The sequence below is a fragment of the Ovis canadensis genome, chromosome 13, assembly GCF_042477335.2.
Source record: "Ovis canadensis isolate MfBH-ARS-UI-01 breed Bighorn chromosome 13, ARS-UI_OviCan_v2, whole genome shotgun sequence".
In the NCBI taxonomy this organism is placed as follows: domain Eukaryota; kingdom Metazoa; phylum Chordata; class Mammalia; order Artiodactyla; family Bovidae; genus Ovis; species Ovis canadensis.
Genome location: NC_091257.1, coordinates 46,817,417 through 46,842,691, shown reverse-complemented (window position 1 = coordinate 46,842,691; position 25,275 = coordinate 46,817,417). Strand labels below are relative to the sequence as shown.

Genomic DNA, 25,275 nt, shown 5'->3' with positions numbered 1-25,275 from the left:
CATCTTTGCTTGTGCTATTATTTCCATATGTTCTTTGAGATGTGTCTATTCAAATATTTTGCTAATTAAAAAAGTTATTGTATTCTTAAGTTACAAGTATTCTTAATATATTCTGGATACAAGTGCCTTGTCAGATACATATATTGTGAATATTTTCACTTTTTTATGGTATCTTTGGGATAACAGAAGTTTTACATTTTGATGAACTCCAATCATATTTCTTAAGATTAATGCTTTTTTTTTTTTTTTGGTTGTTGTATCTAAGAAATCTTTGCCTTCCAAGGTCACAAAGATTCTGCTGTTTCCTTCTAGAAGTTTAGAGATTTATCTTTTATGTTTAGATCTATGATCCACATCAAATTAATACTTGTCTAAGGTGTAAGGTCGGAGAAGGCAATGGCACCCCACTCCAGCACTCTTGCCTGGAAAATCCCATGGACAGAGGAGCCTGGTGGGCTGCAGTCCATGGGGTCGCGAAGAGTCGGACACGACTGAGCGACTTCACTTTGACTTTTCACTTTCATGCATTGGAGAAGGAAATGGCAACCCACTCAGTGTTCTTGCCTAGAGAATCCCAGGGACCGGGGTGCCTGGTGGGCTGCCGTCTATAGGGTCGCACAGAGTCGGACACAACTGAAGCGACTTAGCAGCAGCCACAGCAAGGTGTAAGGTAAGGGTCAAGCATTTCCTTTTTTTTTTTTTTTTTTAATGTGGTACCTAGTTGTTTCAGCACTGTTTGTTAAAAAGAATTAGCTTTGTATCTTTGTTAAAAACCAGTTGACTATATGTAAGGGGGCTGGACTTTATTCATTGATCTATATATCTAACCTTGTGCCTATCACACTGTCCTGGAAACTGTAGTTTTATACTAAGTTTTGAAAACAGGTATGTGCATGTTCCAACTTTGCTTTTTTACACATTTCTGTATAAATTTTAGAGTTATCTTGTCAAATTAAAAAAATATTCTGCTGAAATTTGCAAAGAACTGACAGTTTAACAATTTGAGTTCCAATTCATGAAGCTGTAATACTTATTTATTAGGACTTTCTCTTGATTGCGATTTATCATGTTCAGGGTACAGGTCTTGCATGTGTTTCGTTGAATTTATCACTCTATATTTCATGGTTTTGGATGCTAAGTATTATATAGTTTTACTCTAAATTTCTATTTACTGATTTTTGTAACATTGACCTTGTATCCTACAACTAGTTCCAGTAGCTTTTTGGGGTGTGCATTCCTTAGCTTTTTCTAATACAATGTTGTCACTTGTAAATAGTTTTATTTATTCTTTTCCAATGTAAATACCTTTAAAAACACTAGTTCATAGTTTTCATCAAACTTCGACAATTTTTAGCCAATATTTCTTCCCCAGGCACACCTCAGACGTTTCCTCCCCTACTGCAAGTCTTGCTCAATTATGTCTAAGTTCCCTGTATCAGGCTGGAAGTGCCACCTGGGTGGCCCACCCAGATCAGAGCCCAGTGTGGAACAGATCCAACTTTGGTCTCTCTGGTCTTCAGATGCTCCTCCCCTCCCTGAGGTCTCGCTCGGGTTCCAGGTAGCTGGAGAGCATGCTCAGTCAGTTCTGCTGGACTCTTGCAACCCTGGTGGACTATAGCCCACCAGGCTCCTCTGTCCATAGGATGTTCCTGGGGAGAATTCTGGAGTGAGTTGCCATTTCCTTTTCCAGGGGATTTTCCCACCCAGGAATTGAACCCAGGCCTCCTGCGTCTACTTACTGCATTGCAGGCAGATTCTTCACCACTGGGCCAGCAGGGTAGCCAAGAATGACCTAACAAGCAGATCGGTTTCCTTGGCCCGTGCAGCATTTCTTTCATTGGATGAACCAAACCGGGAATTGTCCCAACACTGATAACACTGATTTGGGGTGACTCAAACTGTCAGGCCTGTGAGTGGTGTACATGAACTATTTCACTTAAATCTCACAACGACCCCACGAGGTAGGTTTTAAATTTATTCTCATTGAGGAAATTGAGGTATGAAGAGATTTTAGTTTCCCAAGTTCACACAGCTACTAAGACTGGTGGAGCCACGAATTTGGGGGTTGAATTTCAGTAATCTGACTCCAGAGCTTGTCATCTTAACTGTGTGCTTTAGGAGGAAAGAGGAAGAGCTATCAGGAGCATGTGTATCTGGAGGAAGGGTTTTTTGTTTTTGTTTTTTTTTTGAGGGAGATAGAGTGGATAACTGGGATACTGTTTCCTGCGGGAAGGGTTCTTGCCTCTGTCTGTTCAAACTTTTCTCCTTTGATGTCTTGTCACGTCCTGTTTCCCCCTGACTTTCTGTGTTCCGCCTACACTGCAATCAGTGCCTCCACTGGCTCCAGTGGAATCCACGCAGGTGGGGCGATCCGACTGCACCTCCCGACCCCGAATACCTGCTCCACTGGCCGTGAAAAGCGAAACAGGGTGAAGTGGGTGCTCCTTCCCCAGAATCTCTTAAGAATGAGTCTTTGGCGGGAAGATACCTAGGCCCCTCTCCACAGCCAGAAATTTATCTTACAAAAGTCTTGGGCGGGGCAGGGCTACTCCAAGTCCAGGTGCGTTTAGACTCGGTGCACTAGCAAGGCTCCCGTGCACTAGCAAGACTTCCCCGGCGTTTCTAAGTGGAGGTTCCCCAGTCAGTGAGGTTTCCCCGGTAGGGGGGCAAGAGATCGTGACCAGGGGCTCCCAGGACCCCCGCGCCCCCGCGCCCAGGCCGGGCGGCCAGGCCCTCGCGCGGCGCGCGCTCCCGAGGGCCGGGGGCGGGGCGGCGGCCGGGGGCGCCCGCTCCTCCCACTGCGGGCGGCTGGTCTGGCGGCGCCGAGCCCCCTGCGCGCGGCACATGGGGCGCCTGACGGAGGCGGCGGCAGCGGGCGGCGGCGCTTCAGCGGCGCGCTCGGCCGGGCCCCCTCCCGCTCCCCTTCCCCTCTCGTCCACTTCCCCCGGCTGCGCGGCCGCCATGGCGTCCAGCGAGGAGGACGGCACCAACGGCGGCGCCTCGGAGGCGAGCGAGGAGAGGGAGGCGGTGGGCAAGCGGAGGCGCCTGGGCTTGTTGGCCACTATCTGGCTCACCTTCTACAACATCGCCATGACCGCGGGGTACGCGCGCCCAGAGGGGGCCCTCCCCGCGCCGCCGCGCCCCCGACTTTGCGCGCTCTGCTCGCTGGCGGAGCGTGCCCGGCTCCCGGGAGGGGCGGCGAGGGGCCGGGTGCGCGTGCGCGCGGGTAGCGGGGTGGTCGCGGCGCGGGGGTGCTCGCGGCGCAGGAAGGGGGCGCGGGCTGCGGTCGTGGGGGGAGGGGCGCTGCGCCTCGGGGCTTGAATGGAGCGGGGCGGGGGGGCCGGGCCGTGCTTGCCCGGCATTGCCTAATACGGTGCACGGCGCGCGCTGCGGCCGCGGGGCGCGGGCCGGAGGTTAAGTATAGACCTGGGCAGGAATGCGGGGCCGACCCGCGGGGGAGGCGGCCCCCGCGGGCGCCACTGCCGCCGCTGCTGGTGAAGAAGCGCGGAGTCCCGCCGCCCCCGAGCCTGGAGCTGTCCGGAGAGTGGCCCCGACCCTCTTTCCCGGTCGCCGGCCCCTGGACTGCACAACCTCGTGCTCCGGATCACTGGGCAGAGTTTGCTAACTGTTTCTGTCTCTGCGATTTTTTTTTTTTAAGTAATAGTGCGCCCGAGAGCTTCTTACCTGGGACGATTTTCCAGATACCCTGCGGGATCGGAGCGTGGGACTGGTGTCCAGGATCTGTGGCTCCGTGACTGATACTCTGTACTTTTATTTCTGGCTTTGAGTGCGATTTACAAGTTAAAGCTACACAATGACTATTATAGCTCTGCAAAGAGCTGCCGCAGTGACTTTTAAAAACCTGCTGGGAAATGCTCTTCCATTTCTAAATGGCATTGCCTTAAAAAAAAAAAAAAGCTGTTTCCCGTTATCCCACGAAGTATTACTAACCTCTGGAAATGGGGGGGGGGGGGGAGCTTATTATCGAAAACTTTCTCTAGAGCTTACAGAAAAATGTGATTGACCGAGATTTAAGAAATGATTTGAGACAGTGCTGAGTACTTTTGTGCTTAATGCCTAACGAGGACTCACTGTGGGGCAGGCACTGTGTCCGTCCATCTAGGTGTAATGTGTCATCATTGGTCCTCTACGACTGTGAGGGGTGCATGATGTTACATTTGATAGAATGGGAACCTGAGGCACAAATCGATTAAGTAACTTGCTCAAGTTCACACAACCAGTAAGCGTCAGACTTAGACTTAAGCCCAGACAGTTTGACTCCAGAGCCCTGCTACTTCTGCTTTCCACTCTTAAGTTTTCTAATCTTGAAAAAGAAAACTAATTGATTCACAAGCTACTGGAGAACAGCTGGGTACCCACTGTGTGCTACAGCCTGAAAAAAATTGTCTCTTCTGTGCTAGTCTCATCCAGTTAATAAACACTGGGGAAGCCTGCCGTTTATTAACTTGTCTGCGGTCCCTTTCCTTTCCAGGCCACTTTCCCTTTTGAAGGCCGAGTTACCTTTTAAAAAAATGAAGATCAATGCATACCTCCAGTTTAAAGCCTTCAGTGACTCTGCATTACCTCCACTGTAATGGAAGGGATTTAGGCTGTCATTCAAGGCAATAGCCGCCTGATTACTCTTCCCAGTTTTATTGCTTTTGGTATCTCCACTCACTCAACTTTGCCCTCAAAGCACCCTGCAATTTTATTTTCCCGGCTCTCTCCGTCTTTGCTCAGGCTGTTCATCCTGTGGATAATATTCCCTGTGTTCCTACTATGACTTTTAACCAAGTCACCTCTTTGAAGTTTTCTGGGTGTCTTACCCCACCTGAAACAGAGTTAAATGTTCTCTCCGTTGTGTTCTCAAACTTCATTCCTGACCTTCCTCCCTGGCTCGGCAAAATCACTGCTTCCCCAGAAACTTGTCTCTCAGTTGTTCAAAGGCAAGGGGAGCAGAAATGGAATAATCCATGTAACTAACTCTTTGGAAGCTTTCTAGAGGCGTTGAGATTTGAAGAAAGAGTAGGATTTGCATATGTAGAAGGTGGCTATTTCAAGTGAGATGAGTTCTGAAAATAGGCATGAGATGCAGTGAAGCTTCCTGATTTAATTGAAGGGACATAGTGCAGACATTGTGCAGATGAGGTTGGCAAAGCTGTGGTATTCGAAGTGGGACACACGTGTACATTGAGTGGTTTGGAGGTTCTTTTCTTTTTTTGCCTGCTTTTTTTTCCCCACCTTTTTTGAGTTGTAACTGACACCTAACACTGGGAGTTTAAGGTGTACAATATGATTGCTTGATGTATTACTTGGTATATGTATATATTATAAAGTGATTTTCATCATAAGATTAGTTAGCACATCTGTCACCTCACATAGTTGCCATATTTATTTTGGAATGGAGAACATTTAAGATTTAGGATCCTAGCAACTGATTTTTTTTAAAATTGAAGTTTAGTTTACAGTGTGGTGCCAATCTCTGCTGTATATATGCTCTGTAGCATAGTGACTTAGTTATACACATATGGACATTCTGTTTTTATATATTCTTTTTCATTATGATTTATCATAGGATATTGAATATAGTTCTCTGTGCTATACAGTAGGACCTTGTTTAGTCTATATATAATAGCTTACATCTGCTAATGCAGAGGTTCTTTTCGTTTATTTGCTTGGTTTTTTCACTTTTAGAAGAACTTTGGAAGGTTTATTGGTTTTTTTGGTAATAGTTTTGAAATCAAACAATATCTGAGAAATGAAATTTTTACAAAAGTGTAAAAAAGAAATTGCCTAATTCTATAAGCTCAGCATGACTTTTCATTTTTCCTTGTAATGTCTCATGAGAGTAACTTTGTTCAGATTTTTACTCAAATTGCCATACTCAGGCAGGCCTTCCCTGGCTGTCTTCATTTAAGTAGCAGCTGCTTACAAAGCACTCCTTATCCCCTTTGCCTGCTTTATTTTTCTCCATCATGCTTGTTACCATATAACTGTATGATGAATTTTACTAAATCATCTTGTTGCTTATTGGTCTGCTTCTCAGGCCCTATACAATGTTAGCGCCGTGAAACTCTCAAGAAATATTGGTTTGGCCAAAAAGTTCGTTTGGGTTTCTCCATAACATCTTGCAGAAAAACCCAAAGGAACCTTTTGGCCAACCCAGTATTTGTTGGGTAAATGAATGTACTGATAGAGTATTGTAGTTACAATATCTACTCTGTTGGATATTCAGTTTTCATGCACTATTTCACCAAATATTTCCATGTAGTTTTCAAAATTACACTCTTTCATGGTTATATAAAAGTGAATAGAGTTGTTACAGTGATAGTCCAAATCATGCCTCTAATGATATTATCCTTTAATTTGTTTCTCTTGAATTACTTGTTTAGGATGAATTCCCAGAGTAGAACTACAGGATAGAATTGATTTAGTTAAGTAATCATGTAATTAGGATTTTTATGGTACTTGTTCATAATAGATGCTTGGCTAGGAGTATTTTCTCTCTCTTCTTTTTTGTTTTGCCGCACACACTTTTGAAGCCTGCGTGTATTTATGCATTGTCTTAGGTCAAGTGAGAGACAAAAGCTAAATATTTTAGGCCCTGCGCTTGGAGAAGCGTTACCAGGGACATTTATAGATTGCAGTGAAAGACGGGATGAAGTAAGTGTTCTGCAGAGGTGTCATGCCTGGAGGTAGGGAGAATCAGAGAAAGGTGTTATTTACTTGGCAGGGCTGAGGAAGCAGCAGGAGTTAGTGTACAGAGATGTGACACCACTTGACATGCTGTTGGGGTGAAAACAAGTGGGTCTGAAGCATAGGCTGGGATAGAAAGATGGACCGGTAACCTGCCCCTTCGCGCAGGCCTGACATGCTTCCCTAACATGTTTGGATTCTAACCTGTAAGCAGTACGGGACGGTGATAATTGAAGGTTGTGTTTTCACCCCTTTTTAGCCGGGTAACCTCAGATAAGTTCCATAACCTCTCTGACCCTGGGTTTTCTCATCTGTCAAAGGAACAACACAACTACTTTGTTAGATTATTACAAGGAATTAAGTGGATTTGAAGTGGTCGACAGAGATGCCTGACACATAGTGGGTGTTTAGAAATGATAATTGCTATTCCTAGTGGTGAATTGAAAAGTGCACTTTGTGCAGAAACTGAGATATTCTCACTGTGTACACAGTGTATGTTAGCAGAGCACCAGACCCAAGGTTCAGGCATGTATGTTTCTCAACATGTTAAGTAATAGACATATATTTTATTCCTGGGGAGGATGAATCCATGTGTGGATCTGTGCCAGCTTTTGTTTGTTTGTTTTTTTTAATTGGAGTATAGTTGCTTTATAGTGTTGTACAACAAAATAAATCAGCTATATGTATACATATATCCCCTCCCTCTTGAACTTTCCTCTCACCCCCCACCACCCCACCCCCCTGCACACCACCCCTGTAGGTAATCACAGAGCCGGGCTTATACTGCTGGGCTCCCTGTGTTATACTGCAGCTTCCCACTCGCTAGCTATTTTATACAATGTAGCGTACATTTGTCAATCCTTCTCTTCCAGTTCATCCCCTACCCTTTGTGCCCCCAGGTCCACACTCTTAGGTCTGTGTCTCTGTTTCTGCCCTGCAGATAGGTTCATCTGTACCATTTTTCTAGATTCCACATATATGCATTGATATATAATGTTTGTTTTTCTCTTTCTGACTTACTTCACTCTGTATGACAGACTCTAGGTCCATCCACATTGCTACAAATGACCCGATTTCATTCCTTCATTATGGCTGAGTAATATTCCATTGTATATATGTTCCACATTTTGTTTATCCAGCCATCTGTCAAAGAACATTTATTTATATAAATTTATTTATTTTAATTAGAGGCTAATTACTTTACAATGTTGTAGTGGTTTTGCCATACATTGACATGAATCCACCACAGGTGTACATGTGTTCCCCATCCTGAACCCCCTTCCCACCTCCCTCCCCAAAGAACATTTAGATTGCTCCATGTCCTGGCTATTGTAAATAGTGCATTTTATCCATTCAAACCACCCAGTGTCTTCAACAGATAAAGTTTTCGAGAAAGAGAAGGGAGGAGAGATGAAAGGATAGATGGAAGGAGGCAAAATGTATAGATCGACATAGTCATAAAAGACATAGCAACTAATTACAGTGAATGAATCTTATTTCAGTCATGATTTTTTTTTTTTTGGCTGTATTGTATATGAGATCTTGGTTCACCAATCCGGGTCACTCCCATGCCCCCTGCATTGGCAGCACTGGGTCCTAACCGCTGGACCACCAGAGAATTCCCCCAATTATGATTTTTAAAAATTCTGAGACAGTTGTATCTTAACTCTGTTTTGTGACTGAAGAAGTTCTCATTCAGATCTTCACATGGGATAGTGGTGTTTTGGTTCTGTTTATGGAAAATAAACCTTTGAGAAATACATCATTAAGCATTTATCAATCATATTATAGGATGTATGAGATTTAATTCAGAACAGTCAGAGAGGAAGCCTTGTGGGGAGAGAAGTGAATAGAAGTCTGGACGAAACAAAATTATTTGTAAGATGATACTGGTTGGGTCTTCCTGTGGTCCAGTCGTTAAGACTCTGTGCTTCCACTGCAGGGGGCACAGGTTCAATCCCTGATCAAGGAACTAAGATCCCACATACCTTGTGGTCAAAAAATAAAATGAATTTAAAAAATTTAAAAGATGATACTGGTTAAAGCAGGGCAGTGGCAAACAGGGTTCATAGTACCATTCATGCTGTCAGTTCAGTTCAGTTGCTCAGTTGTGTCCAGCTCTTGGTGACCCCACGGACTGCAGCACACCAGGCTTCCCTGTCCATCACCAACTCCCAGAGCCTGCTCAAACTCATGTCCATCGCGTCAGTGATGCTCTCCAACCATCTCATCCTCTGTCGTCCCCTTCTCCTCCTGCCTTCAGTCTTTCCCAGCATCAGGGTCTTTTCCATTGAGTCAGTTCTTCGCATCAGGTGGCTGAAGTATTGGAGTTTCAGCTCTACACCTTTCATTCATGCTCTACACCTTTGTATATGTTTGAAGTTGTTCATAAAAAATTTTTTTAAGTAGTGTTGAAATTTTAAAAAATAGGAGATATAGGTGTAGATAACCAAGTTCTTAAAAAAGCAGGTGGTCTCCAAGAGATAGTAGGAGAAAAAGAGGCACCAGAAGACATCTGGAAGAGAGAGGTCCACCTTCAGTAAGATTTTTTAGGGTCATCACAGCCATAGCGCGTAAGAAGAAGGAGTTGAGTGAGTGCCGTAAGGTGTTTAGGAAATGATACATCTCTCTCCTTGCTGCACTGTTGTGTTGTCTCCACTTACTGGAACTACGTGTTATCTCTAATTCCCCAGGACCTAGCACAGTACCTGGCGTAGCAATAAATGTTGATACTGAAGCTGAATGAATAAATAAATGAATCAAGCAAGTAAGAAACCTTCTACATGTGGAACACATGTTTATATTTTCCAAAGAGAGTGTTTTGTTAAGGACTGAAAGTGTCTGGGTTCATATTTGTGTAATTGATAGCTCTGAAATATTTTTTAAGAAAACTTTCCAGAAAAGAATTCCGAATTGTAGAAGCTCTAGTTGCTTCTGGAAATCTTTAAAATTATAATGACTCAACTGATGGGGGTAGCAGTCCAGGGTCACTTAAATGCAGGGCCTGTAAGAGAAATTTTGATCCTCACCCTTTGTGATGGAGGGCTTAGGAGGTGAGAATGGATTAGTTCAGATGAGCTTCTGGCTGTATTTATTGAAAAACAGGTGAGAGCATAGATGGTTCCATGGTCCTTTATAGCCCTAGAGTGTTCATTTCTTTTATTTCCAACAGGTTAGTGGTGGTATTCTAATACTGTACTATTAATAGTTGGTACAATACTGCCACCTATGGGACAACAGTAAAATGTGTTACTGTTAAGGATGCTTGGATTTTTATATCCTGTTTTTAAAAATATAGAAAACTTATCATCTTGATGAATTTTCTGATGAATTCTTTGGTAGTGTAATAATTTTTGTTTTGCGCGTGTGGTATCTTCCTGGTCCAGGGATCAAACCCATGTCCTACATTGGCTGCTGCTGCTAAGTCACTTCAGTCGGGCCAGGCGGGTTATTTACCCTGAGCCGCCAGGGAAGCTCTGAATTAAAACAACTTATGAAGCTTGTTTTCTTACTAGAAGTCATATAAGGCCTTGGAATTGAGGATATTGAAAATCATAACATTTTACAACTGGAAGGTACCTAAAACATCCTTCAGATGAGCACACTCAGATGAAACCAGCACAGGACTGAGTGTTGGGTCCAATGTGGGGTGAAACCATGAGCTGAATCCAGGAAGCCATGGTGTAGTAAAAAGAGAACAGCAATGGGCTTTAAGAGACCTCCACCATGAACTTACTCTAAGCCTTAGGATAAGTCCTTAGATGTCTCTGCATGGTGATTATCTTGTATTGAACAATGGCCTTCAAACTTTCCTGATAGCATACTACTGTCAGCTGAAATATCTGAGTGTAACACTCTGTATAACTAAAAATTAGTGCAATTTAAATACATGTGTTTTTATGATTAGCTAGTGTCCCCAGGCTGGTAGCTTAACTGGTAAAGAATCCCCCTGCAGTATAGGAGACCCCCGCTTGATCCCTGGGTCGGGAAGATCCCCTGGGTCGGGAAGATCCCCTGGAGAAAGGATAGGCTACCCACTCCAGTCTTCTTGGGCTTCCCTGGTGGCTCAGATGGTAAAGAATCCACCTGCAATGTGGGAGACCTGGGTTTGATCCCTGGGTTGGGAGATCCCCTGGAGGAGGGCATGGCAACCCACTCCAGTATTCTTGCCTGGAGAATCCCATGGACAGAGGAGCCTGGTGGGCTACAATCCATGGGGTTGCGAAGAGTTGGACATGACTGAGTGACTCAGCACAACACACCAGGTACAGTGTATACTTAGGGCCCGACCAGTACAGCGGAGTAGTTGACGAGCATAGGCTGTGAGATGCGTGGTGGGTTTAGGTCCCAGCTGACTGGCCTATGGCCCTTTCTCCTATTTCCACAGCAGTGAAATAGGGTAATAGTAGTTGCTACCTCATAGGGTTATGGTGAGGATGAAATATTAATATGTTAACTATATATATATATATAGGACAGTGTCTAGAACATTGAAAGCACTCTAAAAGTGTACTTGCTATTACTTCAGTACTTCTGCATTTCAAAGGTCTTTGTGATAGTTTCAGACATTTGCCTGATTTCACGTCATTCTCACTAGAAAGTGGTTGATCTTTACTCATTCTGTGCTGAGGAGGGAGCATTCCCACGGTTGAAGTACTACTGTTCTACTATTTTCTCACTGTTCTGTTGAATCTGCTTTTCATCCCACTCAATCAGTCATTTCTTCATAGGCACCTTTAAGCCATTTGTCTATTTTATGAGTGCTTTTTAATTAAAAAGTTAAAACTGTGTAATAATTTTTTAATTCATAAATCCATTTAACTAGTCACTTTGGAGACCACTGTTTCTAAAAGCCTGGGGCAGCTATTCGTTTCCATGAGTGTGTTATTAAAGATGTTTAAAAGTTACAGGTGATGCAACTTTTTTAAACTTCAAATGACCTCTTATCAGGGACTCTTGGAGACTGAGTATCTGACTGGTAAGAAAGCTGGTGTCCACAGGTTTGATTTGTGTTTATAAGTACCGTTAATTCACCACAACTACATTGAATGTATAAGTGGACAAAGGAGCTGAGTGGGCTACAGTCCATGGGGTCACAAGAGCCAGACCCGATTTAGTGGCTAAACCACCACCAAGTTGAAAGGGTTGGGGATGTGCATTTTTTCTTTTTTGAAAATGAACTCTTTTTTAAAGAAAGTGTAGTTGATTTACAATATTAGTTTCAGGTGTGCAGCATAGTGACTCAGTATTTTTATAGAATATGCTCCATTTGAAGTTATTATAAAACACTGGCTGTATTTCCCTGTGCCATATGATATATCCTTGTTCCTTGTTTATTTCATACATAGTAGTTTGTGTCTTTTAACCCCCTATTCTTGTCTTAATCCCTCTCCCCTTCCCTTTCCCACTTGGTAACCACTAGTTTTAGAATCAGGCTTGAGGCTTCCCCTGGTGGCTCAGTGGTAGAGTCCGCCTGCCAGTGCAGGAGACATGGGTTCAATCCCTGATCTGGGAAGATCCCACATGCCGTGGAACAACCAAGTCTGTGTACCACAACTGTTGAACCTGTGCTCTAGAGCCCGTGCTCCACAACAAGAGAAGCCAGTGCAATGAGAAGCCTGTGCATGACAACTAGAGAGTAGCCCCTGATCACAACCAGAGAAAACCTGCATACGACAATAAAGACCCAGCACAGCCAGAAATGAAAAATAAATAAGTGAATAAATAAAAATGTTTATAAAGGTTATAAAAGCAAGTTTACATCTGACCTTCTATGTGTGTTCCTTCTGCAGCACCACCATTGTTTTTATTTAATGGAAATTATAAAAAACATTAATGGTTCTTATTAATGACTTTTACTTATAACTATATATTTGTATAAAATACATATTTATACACATACAGCTCTTTACATCAAATCTTTATATAGTTATGAAAGGGACTTTATAATGACTTCATTTTTGGTAGAGAAACCTACTTCTTCAGTCTGTCAGTTTATCTGCTGAAACCAAAAATACAGTGCACATTGTTTGACATTTGTGTGTAGCTGATCTTGAATACGGACTTCCCTGATAGCTCAGTTGGTAAAGAATCCACCTGCAATGCAGGAGACCCCAGTTCGATTCAGGAAGATCCACTGGAGAAAGGATAGCCTACCCACTGCAGTATTCTTGGGCTTCCCTTGTGGCTGAGCTGGTGAAGAATCTGCCTACAATGCAGGAGGCCTAGGTTTGATCCCTGGTTTGGGAGATAACCTACCCACTGCAGTATTCTTGGGCTTCCCTTGTGGCTCAGCTGGTAAAAGAATCTGCCTGCAATGCGGGAGACCTAGGTTTGATGCCCCAGTTGGGAAGATCCCCTGGAGATGGGAAGGGCTACCCACTCCTGTTTATTTCCTTGAGGAGTCAATGTAAAAATGATGTTTGTCATTTCTTCCTGTGGGTTTTTGAAAATAGAATAATGAACTGAGCATATTAACACGTACATGCTAGTACTGTATAAGTTATGACATATCTTTTCAGGGTTCAGGAGACTTCATTCTGATAGAGCTTTATAAAATGCTTTTATTTTCTCTAGGTGGTTGGTACTAGCTATTGCCATGGTACGTTTTTACATGGAAAAAGGAACACACAAAGGTTTATATAAAAGTATTCAGAAGACACTTAAATTTTTCCAGACATTTGCCTTGCTTGAGGTAAGTTTTCAACGATGCTTGTTTTTATATCATATTTATTTGAAAATATGTCTGTTGGAGCAGAATCAGTCTTATTATGCTTATTACTTACTCCCCATAGATTCATTTAAAACCAGGTGACAGGGATTTATTTTATGCTATTGACATGTGATTTTTGTTTGTTTGTTTGTTTGCTTACAGATAGTCCACTGTTTAATTGGTGAGTTTTTTTTCTATTTGATTTTTATGTTTGGCAGAGATTGCATTTGGGGCAGTGGTTGACTTGTTTTTCTTTTTAAGGAATTGTACCTACTTCTGTGCTTGTGGCTGGGGTCCAAGTGAGTTCAAGAATCTTCATGGTGTGGCTCGTTACTCACAGTATAAAACCAGTAAGTGACATGACACTCCATCTACTTGAGCCAGCAGGAAAGCTTTCTTATTAACAGGAACCCAAAATATTAACCTGACTATATTTCAGGAAGCAGAACCCTTGGCCAAAGAAGGGTTGGGTTTGGATGTAAGTGGGATTGTACATTGACTTAGCACTTTCATAGAATGGCTTTGAAACACCAGCAAACCCCCAGACTGGCATTTTTATGGCCATAATATACTCTCCTGTGGAGTTTTGCAGTTTTTAAAATCAGTGTTTCTCTGCTCAATGTTATGTGGCAGCCTGGAGGGGAAGGGGAGTTTGGGAGAGAATGAATACATTTATATGTATGACTGAGTCGCTCTACTGTGCACCTGAAACAACCACAGCGCTGTTAATTGGCTATACTCCAGTATAAAATAAAAATTTTTTTAAATAAGTAAAATAAAATGAAGTAAAATGTTCCTATTCTGTCACGTAGTGAAATGAGAATTTTCTTTTCTGTTGAAGTTGTGTGTATTGTATTTGATTATGTAATTGAAGTTGTCAGTGTAAGCAGTTCCTTTTTCCTCATTTAGCGTCGAGCATTGTAGCTAGAGACACACACAGTTAATCTAGCTCTGTAGCTCTGAATACTTGGAAAAGACTCAATTAAAAGTAAGAAGAGTTAAGGAACTTAGAGAAAAATAAGCTTGCTACTTATTGAAGCATGACAGGAGAGAGACTCGAGTCTAATTATGGCTTAAAGCCTTTTAGACAAACAAACACCATGTTTAGCATTTCAAGCCATTGGTCCTCTTAAACCCATGACAGAAGCATTTCCCACATGGGCCCTCCTGACCTTTTTGACAGCCTCTGGAGCCTCCTGTCTACTTGAGGACTGCTCTCTGGCCTCCTCTCCTTTCCCTCAGATGCCTGACTTGTCCTGTCTGCTTGTGGTGACACATAACCTCCCTTCCATGGCCTGCTGGGCTCATGGTCTCCAGTCTGCATGGGGACAGATGGCTGACCTTCTGCCCTTTACTGCTCTACACTTCAACCCTCTCGACTAGAATCTTTCACTCAGCTGACTCAGTCCACCTGGTCCCTAACCAGTGCCTGCCATACAGATGGCAGTAGACACACATGTACACGTATAAAATCAGGCCCTCATTCAGATTGCCTTGTCATTTAAGAGCAGGAGTCCAACCAATAAATAAAAGAGATCAATCAAATAAAAAGAGATGCTGTTCTGGACAGTGCGTACAGGTTCTGAGAGGCTGATATTGTCCTGGGATGGTTGAGTTATTGGCTGTAACAAAAGGGGACAGGGAGGACCCAGTAGAAATTCAACCATTCTTCTGTTAACGGCATATTTAAATATGATGTTGGTAAAGACCTAGGTAGTGGTGACTGCATTGAGTTGTCTGTATTGCATCTTTCTAACCCTAACTCTCCATTATAACAAAAGACACATAGTAAATAATGAAAAAAAATATTCATGGAGAAAGAAGTTCAATGAACCTGTAACGTTCTCTGTAATTCCGCAGATCCAGAATGAGGAGAGTGTGGTGCTTTTTCTGGTCGCATGGACGGTGACAGAGATCACTCGCTACTCCTTCTACACATTCAGTCTCCTCGACCACTTGCCATACTTCATTAAATGGGCCAGGTGGCGATGATGTCTTGCAGTTTATTTGCTCATGGTGCTGCGCATGCGTATTTTGTGTGCTGAGCTAACACAGAAAATTAAAATGTATGTCTTAGCCGTGTGTTGCTAGCAGGCTGTCGTTTTGGATATTAGCAGTTTATAACTTGCATTCTAAATGCTTAATTTAAATGACTAGGGAACAGTCATATTAACATATATCTTGAGTGAAAGCAGTGCCAGACAAATTATGTTAGTATCCTTAAATAAATTCCAAACTGGTTATTCATTTTTCCTTGAAAGCAAGATACACATCTGTGGAATTATATTAAATCAACTCTTGACCCAAAATATGGCATTTTGTCTGATTGACTAAAATTTTCTTTTTGACAGCTCACAAACTCTTTATTCTACAAAACAAAGTTAGGAAAATAAACTAAAACACTAAAACTATAAAACAGGCAAGCTTTAGAAACAAAATGGATATTAAAGAAATTATTGGAAACTTTCAGCGCCTAGAAATTTTTTAACATGATAGATTTTCACTGAATTAAATACATAATGTTCTTGTAATTGCTAAAAGTGATCCTTACATCAATCAGTCATTAACTTAATATTCAACCTGTCATATCCACACTTTTAGTATCTTGTATATACAATGTCAGCTTTGTGTGTGTATTAAGTAGCAGAGACAGACAGTTTTTAAACATCATCCTTATTTGGAATTGTATTATTTGGAAGGAGGACAACATTTATATTTCAAAGGTTCTAAACATAGCTCTCCCAAAGCAACAGTTTTTAAAGTAAAATATATTCTGTCCTTTTTAAAGTTTGCATTCTTGAGCAGCTGATATTTTACAAAGTTATTATAAAAATAAGACTGCTCTTTGGAGAACAGATCACAAACCAGCATAGATTTGTTCATTTCATTCTCTACATACTTATAATCAGAAATAACAGTAATAATAATAAAATACCCAGGTGTGAGGAAAACAAAATCTCTATCTTCTGATGCAAGAGAAAAAAATAAAACGACTAATAGGTCTGAGAAACACTGGGTAGGGAGAAATGTAGGGAGGCTGTTAGGGTAAGAGATGTTTGTCCCATATATGGCTATGTATTGGATTGGCCAAAAAGTTCATTTGGGTTTTTGGCCAACCCAGTAGGTAGGTAGGTAGATAGATAATAGATAGATATTAGTAGATAGATGAAGTATGTTAGTTGCTTAGTTGTGTCTCACTCTTTGTGACCCCATGAATTGTAGCCCTCCAGGCTCCTCCGTCCATGGAATTCTCCAGGCAAAAATACTGGAATGGGTAGCATTCCCTTCTCTAGAGGATCTTCCTGACCCAGGGATCGAACCCGGGTTTCCTGCATTGCAGGCAGAGCATCTTTACCATCTGAGCCACCAGGAAAGCCCTTAATAGATACATAGATGGATAGATATCCCACATAAGTAGGACAAAAGAGTTTGATGGTATCTTCAGTCTTAACATTTTTAAAATTTAGGTACAAAAGTAGTATGTTTTCATTATAAAAAACACAGTTTTTAGTCTATATAATAAACATTGAAAGTTCTGTTAGTATTCCTACCTGATCGCCCTGCCCTCTCCCTGGAGAAAGTTGGGAGTTTACCATCCAGACTTTTTCTAATTAACAATGGGAACACACAGATGTGAGTTTTTGAAAAATAAATGAATGACATGATACTTGATTTTTGTTTATATGTTGGAGCTCTTGTTTTCTTTTTTAAATTGGCACAGATCCATTTAGAGCTTGCTCTCTGTCTCAATGCTGCGTCCTATTCCATAGGATGAATGACTCAGTTCTCTATTGCCAGAATTTAGATTACTTCTGGTTGGGGTTTTTGATTACCATATACTAAAAACCTAACACTTTATCTTAAGAATAAAAACTTAAATTTGTCTATATTCCCCTTATAAAAGATAATCTGTTAATTATACTATCAATATATATCCTTTCAAACTTTTTTATATTCTCTAGCTCTTTTTTTTGTGGCTTACCATTTTGTATATAAAGTGAGTGAGTGAATGAAAGTTGCTCAGTCATGTCTGACTCTGTGACCCTATGGACTCTACAGTCCATGGAATTCTCCAGGCCAGAATACTGGAGTAGGTAACTGTATCCAGGGGATCTTCCCAACCCAGGAATTGAACCGGGGTCTCCTGCATTGCAGGTGGATTCTTTACCAGCTGAGCTACCAGGGAAGCCCTTGTATATAAAATAAGGCTTTAAAATTATAATATGAGCTTAAACATTTTATCTGCTGAAGGTTGCGCTACCATTTATAAGCATTTGGTTGGTTTTATTTTTCCTGTACCAGAAAATTTAATCACTCTAGCAATTGGGGCTTTCACAAGATTAGCAGTTTGGAATGTGGCTGGATGCTAATCCCAGTATGTGACTCATTGTCATTTTGCATGACCTCAAGTCTTTCAGACCCTCCAGCACCTTTGAAAATACTAATTCAAGATATAGTCTCTTTTTATTTGCTATATTTATAAAATTTGTGGAAGGTAATGGTCTTTAATATTTTGTCTGCCTTTTAGAATGCATTTGCATGTCTTGAATTTCTGGAAAAGTTCAAAATTCTACCATTGCATGCTTAAGTTTGCTGTCAGAAATCCTTTGTCAGTTGCCTTAATGGTAAACAAGTTTCTGTAAAATCTTTCAACTTTGAAATGCATATTTTAACATAATATATCATGTCAGTTCATCATAATCATGAATAATTAACATTTCATGTAAAAACTCATAAAGATCCCAAACTCCTATAGGTATTTGCCCACCTTATTAAACTAACCTAAAGTAGCATTCAATGTTCAAATGCTGAAGCCATTCTTAAATAAAACTTCACTTTAAAAATGGCTTCTTATTTATAAAGCATTGCCCTACTATGATGATTTGGATATTTGGATATGATTTGATTTTCTTTATTTGTCAAAAATGTTCTTAGAAAAGCTCACTGAATAGATAAATGTATATTGTTATGTTTTCATACTGATTTCTTTTTATTTTCAAAAATGCATTCCCTTAAAAAATTTTTTGATGACAATTGGGAATCTGTAAGGAAGCATCATATCTTTTTTGGAATATTAGTTAAATCTCTCATGCTGCTGCAAAACTTAGAGAATTGGTGACATACAGCCTTTTAAAGTGCAAATAAAGTCAAATAAATTATGTAATCTCTCCCCATTTCATTGAAAATAATTACTGCTTTTATGACTTTAACATACTTTATTTTGCGTGTTTTTTTTCAATTAAAGAATAGTCCTACCCAAAAAAAGTCATCTGAGAGCCACATAAAGTTAAAAAAATACTTACGTTTGAATGTCTTACTTGAGAAAGGAATATAAAATGTTCAGTTATGTGCTTTTAAATTGAGATAGGAAAAGATTGATTTAAGTGATATACACAGAACAACACAAGGCTGATGAGAACTGTACTGTGCACAAGGCAAGGAAGGGGCATGCAGGGACTGTTGAAGAATCATTCTTCTTTCTTTACCCGTTCATCTATTTTGGCAAATAATTCTGCCTTTCTCTGTCATCTCTTGTCTTTGCATACATATCCTTGACACATGGAAGTAAGGCGACTTTTAAGTTGTCTCCAAGCTCCTTCTGTATTCACACACTTGACTTCTCTTTACAAATATGTCTTAATCCCAACAAAATGATTAAAATCCAGATCAATTTGCTTGCTTTCTTTTTCCACCAAAATTTTGACCTTAACTTCTGTGGTAACTATTATAGAGCAACTGACTTGGAGAAAACTGATTGTTTTTAAATGGAGAAATGTTATTACCTGGGGTGCTTGAGGGTGCCCTGTTGGTCCACCAGTGGAGACTTCACAGGGCACCTCTTAACTACAGGCGGAAGTGATGCCAGGCACTTGCAGGCCCAGTGTGTGTGAGAGGATGACCTGCAATCCAAATGAACAAACTGTGATTTGGATTTTGACTAGAACTTTCTCAGCTCCATTTTAAGTAATCTAACTATTCCTTTAATATGCAGATTCAGGAAATGACCTATCTTCCTTGTTTTATCATAAAAACAATTTTAGACAATATGTCGGTTAGCAGTTATTGATGATGCTTCAGATGGTTTTTATCAGTTTTCTAAAATAGGAGTTTCTTTTCATTAATAACCACAAAGGGTTTTCCGAATGCCTCCAAACAACTATTTTGGCAGTTTCAAAATTTAGATCTAAAATTAGAATCATAACTGACCTTTTAAAAACATAGCATTGGATCAACAAATGACTAGCTACAGGGAAAAAAATCAGTATGATTCCAGGTGGCCCAAGCAGTTACTTTTATAATATCTTACAATGCTTATATTTACTTTACAATAGACTGTAATAAATACTTGTATTATTTATCATACTTAAAAATCAATCATTGACTTTAAAATTTATAGTTAAGTCCTATAAAGTAAGTTGACTTCTTACTTTATTAAGATCTTGCTGTTTAAAATGGGAACTGCTAGAAGAAAAAAAAGTGATAATAATTAAATTACTAAGTAAATGATTAAAGTAGAAAAGATTAACCTTGTATGTGAGGTTAATATAAGTATATAGGAAGGAGAATTTTTAAACTTAAATAAAGTAGTAGCAAAAGAATGATAAAACCCAGTAATTATTCTAGCAAAATAATTCTGATTATTCTTTCTCTAGATATAATTTTTTTATCATCTTATATCCTGTTGGAGTTGCTGGTGAACTTCTTACAATATACGCTGCCTTACCATATGTGAAGAAAACAGGAATGTTCTCCATAAGACTTCCCAATAAATACAATGTCTCTTTTGACTACTATTATTTTCTTCTTATAACCATGGCCTCATATATACCATGTGAGTATGTATCTGTTAGCACTCTGATGTAGGCTACACTGTGCAAGTGCTTCGAAGGATGTCAGAAGATTGACATATATATACCATGATGTATGAAATAGATAACTAACCAGAATCTACTCTATGCACAAGGAACTCTGCTGTGCTCTGTGGTGACCTAAAGGGGAAGGAAATCCAAAAAAAGAAGAGATTTGTCTGGACATAGAGCTTGTGATACAGAGCAGACTAAGTCAGAAAGAGAAAACCAAATATTGTATATTAATGCATATATGTAGAATCAGTGGTACCAATGAACCTATTTGTGGGGCAGGAATAGAGAGAGATGGCAGACATAGAGAACGGACTTGTCATATGTTTTTATTCCCTGATCCTCTCTCTTCTCAGTCTGACTCTTTTCTTTTTCTCTACCAGAACGAGTTCAGGGGTCTCAGGGATGCTAAGCCTATAATACTTGTTTCTTCCCCTGATTTTCCCAGCATCTAGTGAATAGCAGCACACATGGAGCAGAACCACACTTGTCCCCTGATACTTACAGGTTCAGGTCTTGAGTTCCCTTTTTCTTCACAGTCACCAAGGCATGTCTGTGAAAACCCAGGGTCCAAGAGATCATGGTTTGAAACCATGAAACCAGTAACTTGTAAGAGCGCATTTTCAGGTGTCCTGTGAAGACTGGCCTTTGTCAGTAGCAGCTTCTCAGTTTATCAGGCTGTCAGTTACCTGAGACCCCACCTCCTGCTGGAGGATCAGTCAGTCAGCAGGGGATGTTTTTCACCTGATTAGTATTAGTTTTGATGTTGTTTAGTCTGTAAGTAATGTCTGACTCTTTTAAATACTTTGCCAGTTACAAGTATAAAAGTATATTTTGAGCACTTATCTTAGCACTCAAAACAAGTCTGATCTAATCAAGATGTTACAGACGTATTTGCAAAACTTGGTCAGTTAGCTTTAAGTCTACATTGCCTGAATATATTTAGACTCTTAGATATAATATGATGGTTACATTTATAAAGGTGGATAGTACCTACTTAAATAAAAAGTAAAATCTTTCATGCATTTTGGCTCCATTTGAGCTAAATTCTGTAAGTACTTATCCACAGTTCCCTGAGCAAAATATTCAGAGCTTGTTTTGTCATTAGATTCATTCATTTTGGTTATTCTGTATCATTTTCAGATGTATTTTTACATTTGTAATATTTATAGCTAATGTTAATTTGCTCATCCACTAGCATTTACCCTATAATTCAAAGTACTGGTTCAAACTGACTCAGAATAATTCTCCAAATTCGGCAGGGTGGATAACCGTTTGTTTAACTGACCTAATACATGTATGTGCATTTGTGTGTTTGTAGATAACAGACCACCCTTATGCCCAACCAGTAGGGGTTTTTGCTCTGGGCCCACACTGATCACTCTTCCACACAGGACCCCTTTCCTTCGTTCACATCCTAGAAAGCTAGAACCATGGAATTTGCTACCCAGATGGCGCTGGGCATGCATCCAGGGACTGCCTTGCTCTCTTCCCCAATCTGTTCTCCTGAGGGTTAACTGTGTCACCTGTGTGCACGTCCTTGAGACAAGGGGAAGCTATTTGGGAGGTGGATGGATGCAGCTGGGTTGCGTGGGGTTGGACATCCACACAGATGTTCCTGAAACCCCTCATGACATAGGGCAGCTGATAGAACACAGAGAAGGGGCCAGGTTCTTTGTGCTGCACTGTTCTGGCACAGTATTCCTAAAAGTTATAGAAACCTTTTTTCTTTTTTTTTTTTGAAACCTTTTTTCTTAATCAGAGTTTAGTTGCTTTACAATGTTGTGTTTCTGCTGTACAGCAAGGTGAATCAGCTATACAGATGCATATATCCCCTCTTTGTCACCACAGAGCCTTGAGTAGAGTTCCTTGTGCTATACAGTTGGTTCTCATTAATTACCTATTTTATACATAGCAGGGTATACATGGCAATCCCAGTCTTCCGATTCATCTCACACCACCCCCCACCTTGGTGTCCATATGTTTGTTCTCTATGTTTGTGTCTCAGTTTCTACTTTGCAAATAGGTTCATCTGTAGCGTTTTTCTAGATTGCACATATACGCGTTAATACATGATATTTGTTTTCTCTTTCTGAATTACTTTACCCTGTATGACAGTCTCTAGGTCCATCCAGTGTTATAGAGTTCTCAATTCAAACATGGCCTTCCATGTCATTACAAAGATATATTTAAGAAAATATTTAAGTTTGCTAAAAAAAATTGACAGTTTATGGTATTAAAACATTTAGGCATATGGTACAGGAGCCTCCATTTGTACCCTTACGTCTGAGCCCTTACATCTGAGCTCAGGGCATCTGAGTCCTGTAATGATTAGGGTGGTAGCCATGGTGCATGACGGGCTTGCTGTCAAAGATCACCATGTTTGAGAGGCTGCAACTATAAAACATTTCCAGCAAAAGCTTACCTTCTTGTTCTCTTTTCTCCATTAAGTGTTTCCACAACTCTACTTTCATATGTTACGTCAGAGAAGAAAGGTGCTTCATGGAGAGGTGATTGTCGAAAAGGATGATTAAATGATCCCCACAACAAGGTGCTTTTTCCAGAATAACCAGGATTACTTGAGTCCAAGTTTTAATAACAAGAATAAACAACTTGATAAATATTGCGGGTTGTATTATTTCTTAAACTATAACTTGGGGCACGTGGTATTTGCCAATATTTGTCTTCAGATTGTGCCAGCTCCATTTGCTACAAGTATAAACTCCTGGGTAGGTGATGATCATCAAAAAAAATAATTGGGTATATTACCTGGAGTGGGGGTGGGGCAAAAGCTTCAATAGTTTTTAAGTTTCACTAAGTAATTTTTGCTACATAGGTTCAAAGCTTTTAAAATCAATATTTAAAAATTAGTTTAATGATTTAACGTTATAATGCCTGCCAGTGATATTTGTGTGATATTTATAAGTGAAACTAAATACAGAATTATGATAACTTGTTAATAATGTATTGGCATTTCTTGAACCCAGGGTCTATTTCTCTGAAGTATAACAGGTAGCATTTTTGATTAATAACAGCTTTTGGAAACGTGGACATAATTTGCTAGGATAAATCTTTTGATTTAGATAAAGTAGCCATATAAAAGTCAAAAATACTCAAGAAGATGTCACAGTTGGAAAATAGTCTTTAGAAATATGTTTAGGCCATTGAAATTACTGCTGCTGCTAAGTCGCACAGACGGCAGCCCACCAGGCTTTCCCGTCCCTGGGATTCTCCAGGCAAGAACACTGGAGTGGGTTGCCATTTCCTTCTCCAATGCATGAAAGTGAAAAGTGAAAGTGAAGTCACTCAGTCGTGTCCAACTTTTAGCGACCCCATGGACTGCAGCCTACCAGGCTCCTCCGCCCATGGGATTTTCCAGGCAAGAGTACTGGAGTGGGATACCATTGCCTTCTCCTGAAATTACTGCTAAAGCACATTTATTTTCATTTGAATTGACTACTCAAGGTCAACCTTTCCAACTGTAAGGATTTTAACAGATTAGAAAGAATATAAGTGTATACCTGGTTTCACTTGTAAAAAGAAAAATGATAATATTGAGTCTGATGGTTATATTGGGAACTCTGGCTGAAAAAGGCTGCTCTATACTGTGGGATCATCTAATAAAATTCATCTTGTGATACACCTTTGTGGTACTTAGATAACAGAAATTTTAGGATATGATCTAAAATAGACTTATTTTATTCTGAATTTTGTTGACCAGTAAAAAGTCTCATAATAAAGCTTCTGTCCACATGTTTAATAGAAAGATACACTGAAGATAATCTAATCATGCTTTAATTCTTAAGTATATCCTTTAAAAATTTCCCCTCTAATATTAAAGTATATTGCTTTCCTGACCTGTTTTAAAGAGAATTTTAAATATGTGACTTAAAAAAAAAGGATTTTTTGCTTGTTATAGATGTGTAGGTATAATTTTGGCTTTAATTGTTCTGTATTGTTTCCATTTATAGTTGACATGTAACTTTTCACTTTTCAGAATTGCTTGTTTTGCATTATCACTTCCTCTTCAAATGATTTCATGTGGAAATTTGTAGTTCAGAATAGTTTTGCAAACTTACATCTTAGATAACTTGATTTTTAAAAGGTGCTATTTCTTTTATTACATTTTAATATTTTCTCTGTAATATTAGGTTACTAATTTTCAAAAATGCAATGTTCATTCTGTATTTATTTGACTTTGATTGTTTTTATCTTGAATTTTTATATGGAAGAAATTTTCAGGGACTTTCCCCCTTTGGTAACATAGTATAAGAAGTTCACATGTTTATCCTGTTAGATGCCTGTCTTATGAAAAGTATTTTCAGTCTTCTTCCTAAAATTTGCATTAATTCACCTTGTACGCCTAACGAGCAGATTTAATACTCTTTTTTTCCCCTTAAGTGATGGAATATCTTGAAGTAGAAATTGTGATCAACTTTAATAAAAATGCGGTACATCAGACTATTCAGAGACTGTTAATATGCTCAAAGTATGCCTAAACTTTAGATTTAGTTTATCTTCGGGATCTTTTATTTCAGCTAATTCTCAGCCATCTTTTGTGTAGAAAATAAAGTGTTCAAATGGTAATTTGATTGCAATAAGGAGAAATATTTGAAAGTCCTTTGCGCTTGTCTCCTGTGATAGAATCTTTTTTGGAAAATCTCCCAAAGCCACTATAACATTCCTTTGAGTATGCACATCAGGCTTGAATCAAATAGATTTTGAATTCAGTCCTGAAGATTTTGGATTTGACAAACCATGTACCAAGAAATTTTGATGCCAACAACTTCCAGTGGGATTTCACATTCCTTGCAATTCTAGTTTTACATTTTTCATAGCTCTATAGTTTAATATATCACACAATAATAGGTATAATATGCATTTTAAAATTTTTCCAGTCTTTTTTTTTTTTTCAACTTTTCATGGTTCTCAATTTGTTATTTTTGTTGTTGTTCTTTGGCTATACCATGTGGCATGTGGGATCTTAATTTCCCAACCAGGAATTGA

The 25,275-nt window shown here is 39.9% G+C and overlaps 1 protein-coding gene across 2 annotated transcripts; it reads left to right on the top strand.

Moving 5' to 3' along the window:
- Positions 1–1,890: 1,890 nt before the first annotated feature.
- HACD1 (3-hydroxyacyl-CoA dehydratase 1) lies at positions 1,891–22,891 on the top strand. 2 transcript variants are annotated; one of them, XM_069547593.1, is made up of 7 exons: positions 1,891–1,961; positions 13,273–13,390; positions 13,571–13,589; positions 13,670–13,758; positions 15,269–15,390; positions 20,062–20,240; positions 22,720–22,891. In XM_069547593.1, exons 2-7 carry the CDS (start codon positions 13,295–13,297, stop codon positions 22,800–22,802), a joined length of 588 nt encoding a protein of 195 aa, XP_069403694.1. In that variant the 5' UTR covers positions 1,891–1,961; positions 13,273–13,294; the 3' UTR covers positions 22,803–22,891. The 2 variants fall into 2 exon arrangements, with proteins under 2 accessions (XP_069403694.1, XP_069403695.1); XM_069547594.1 differs by lacking the exon at positions 1,891–1,961 and adding an exon at positions 2,759–3,101.
- Positions 22,892–25,275: the final 2,384 nt, after the last annotated feature.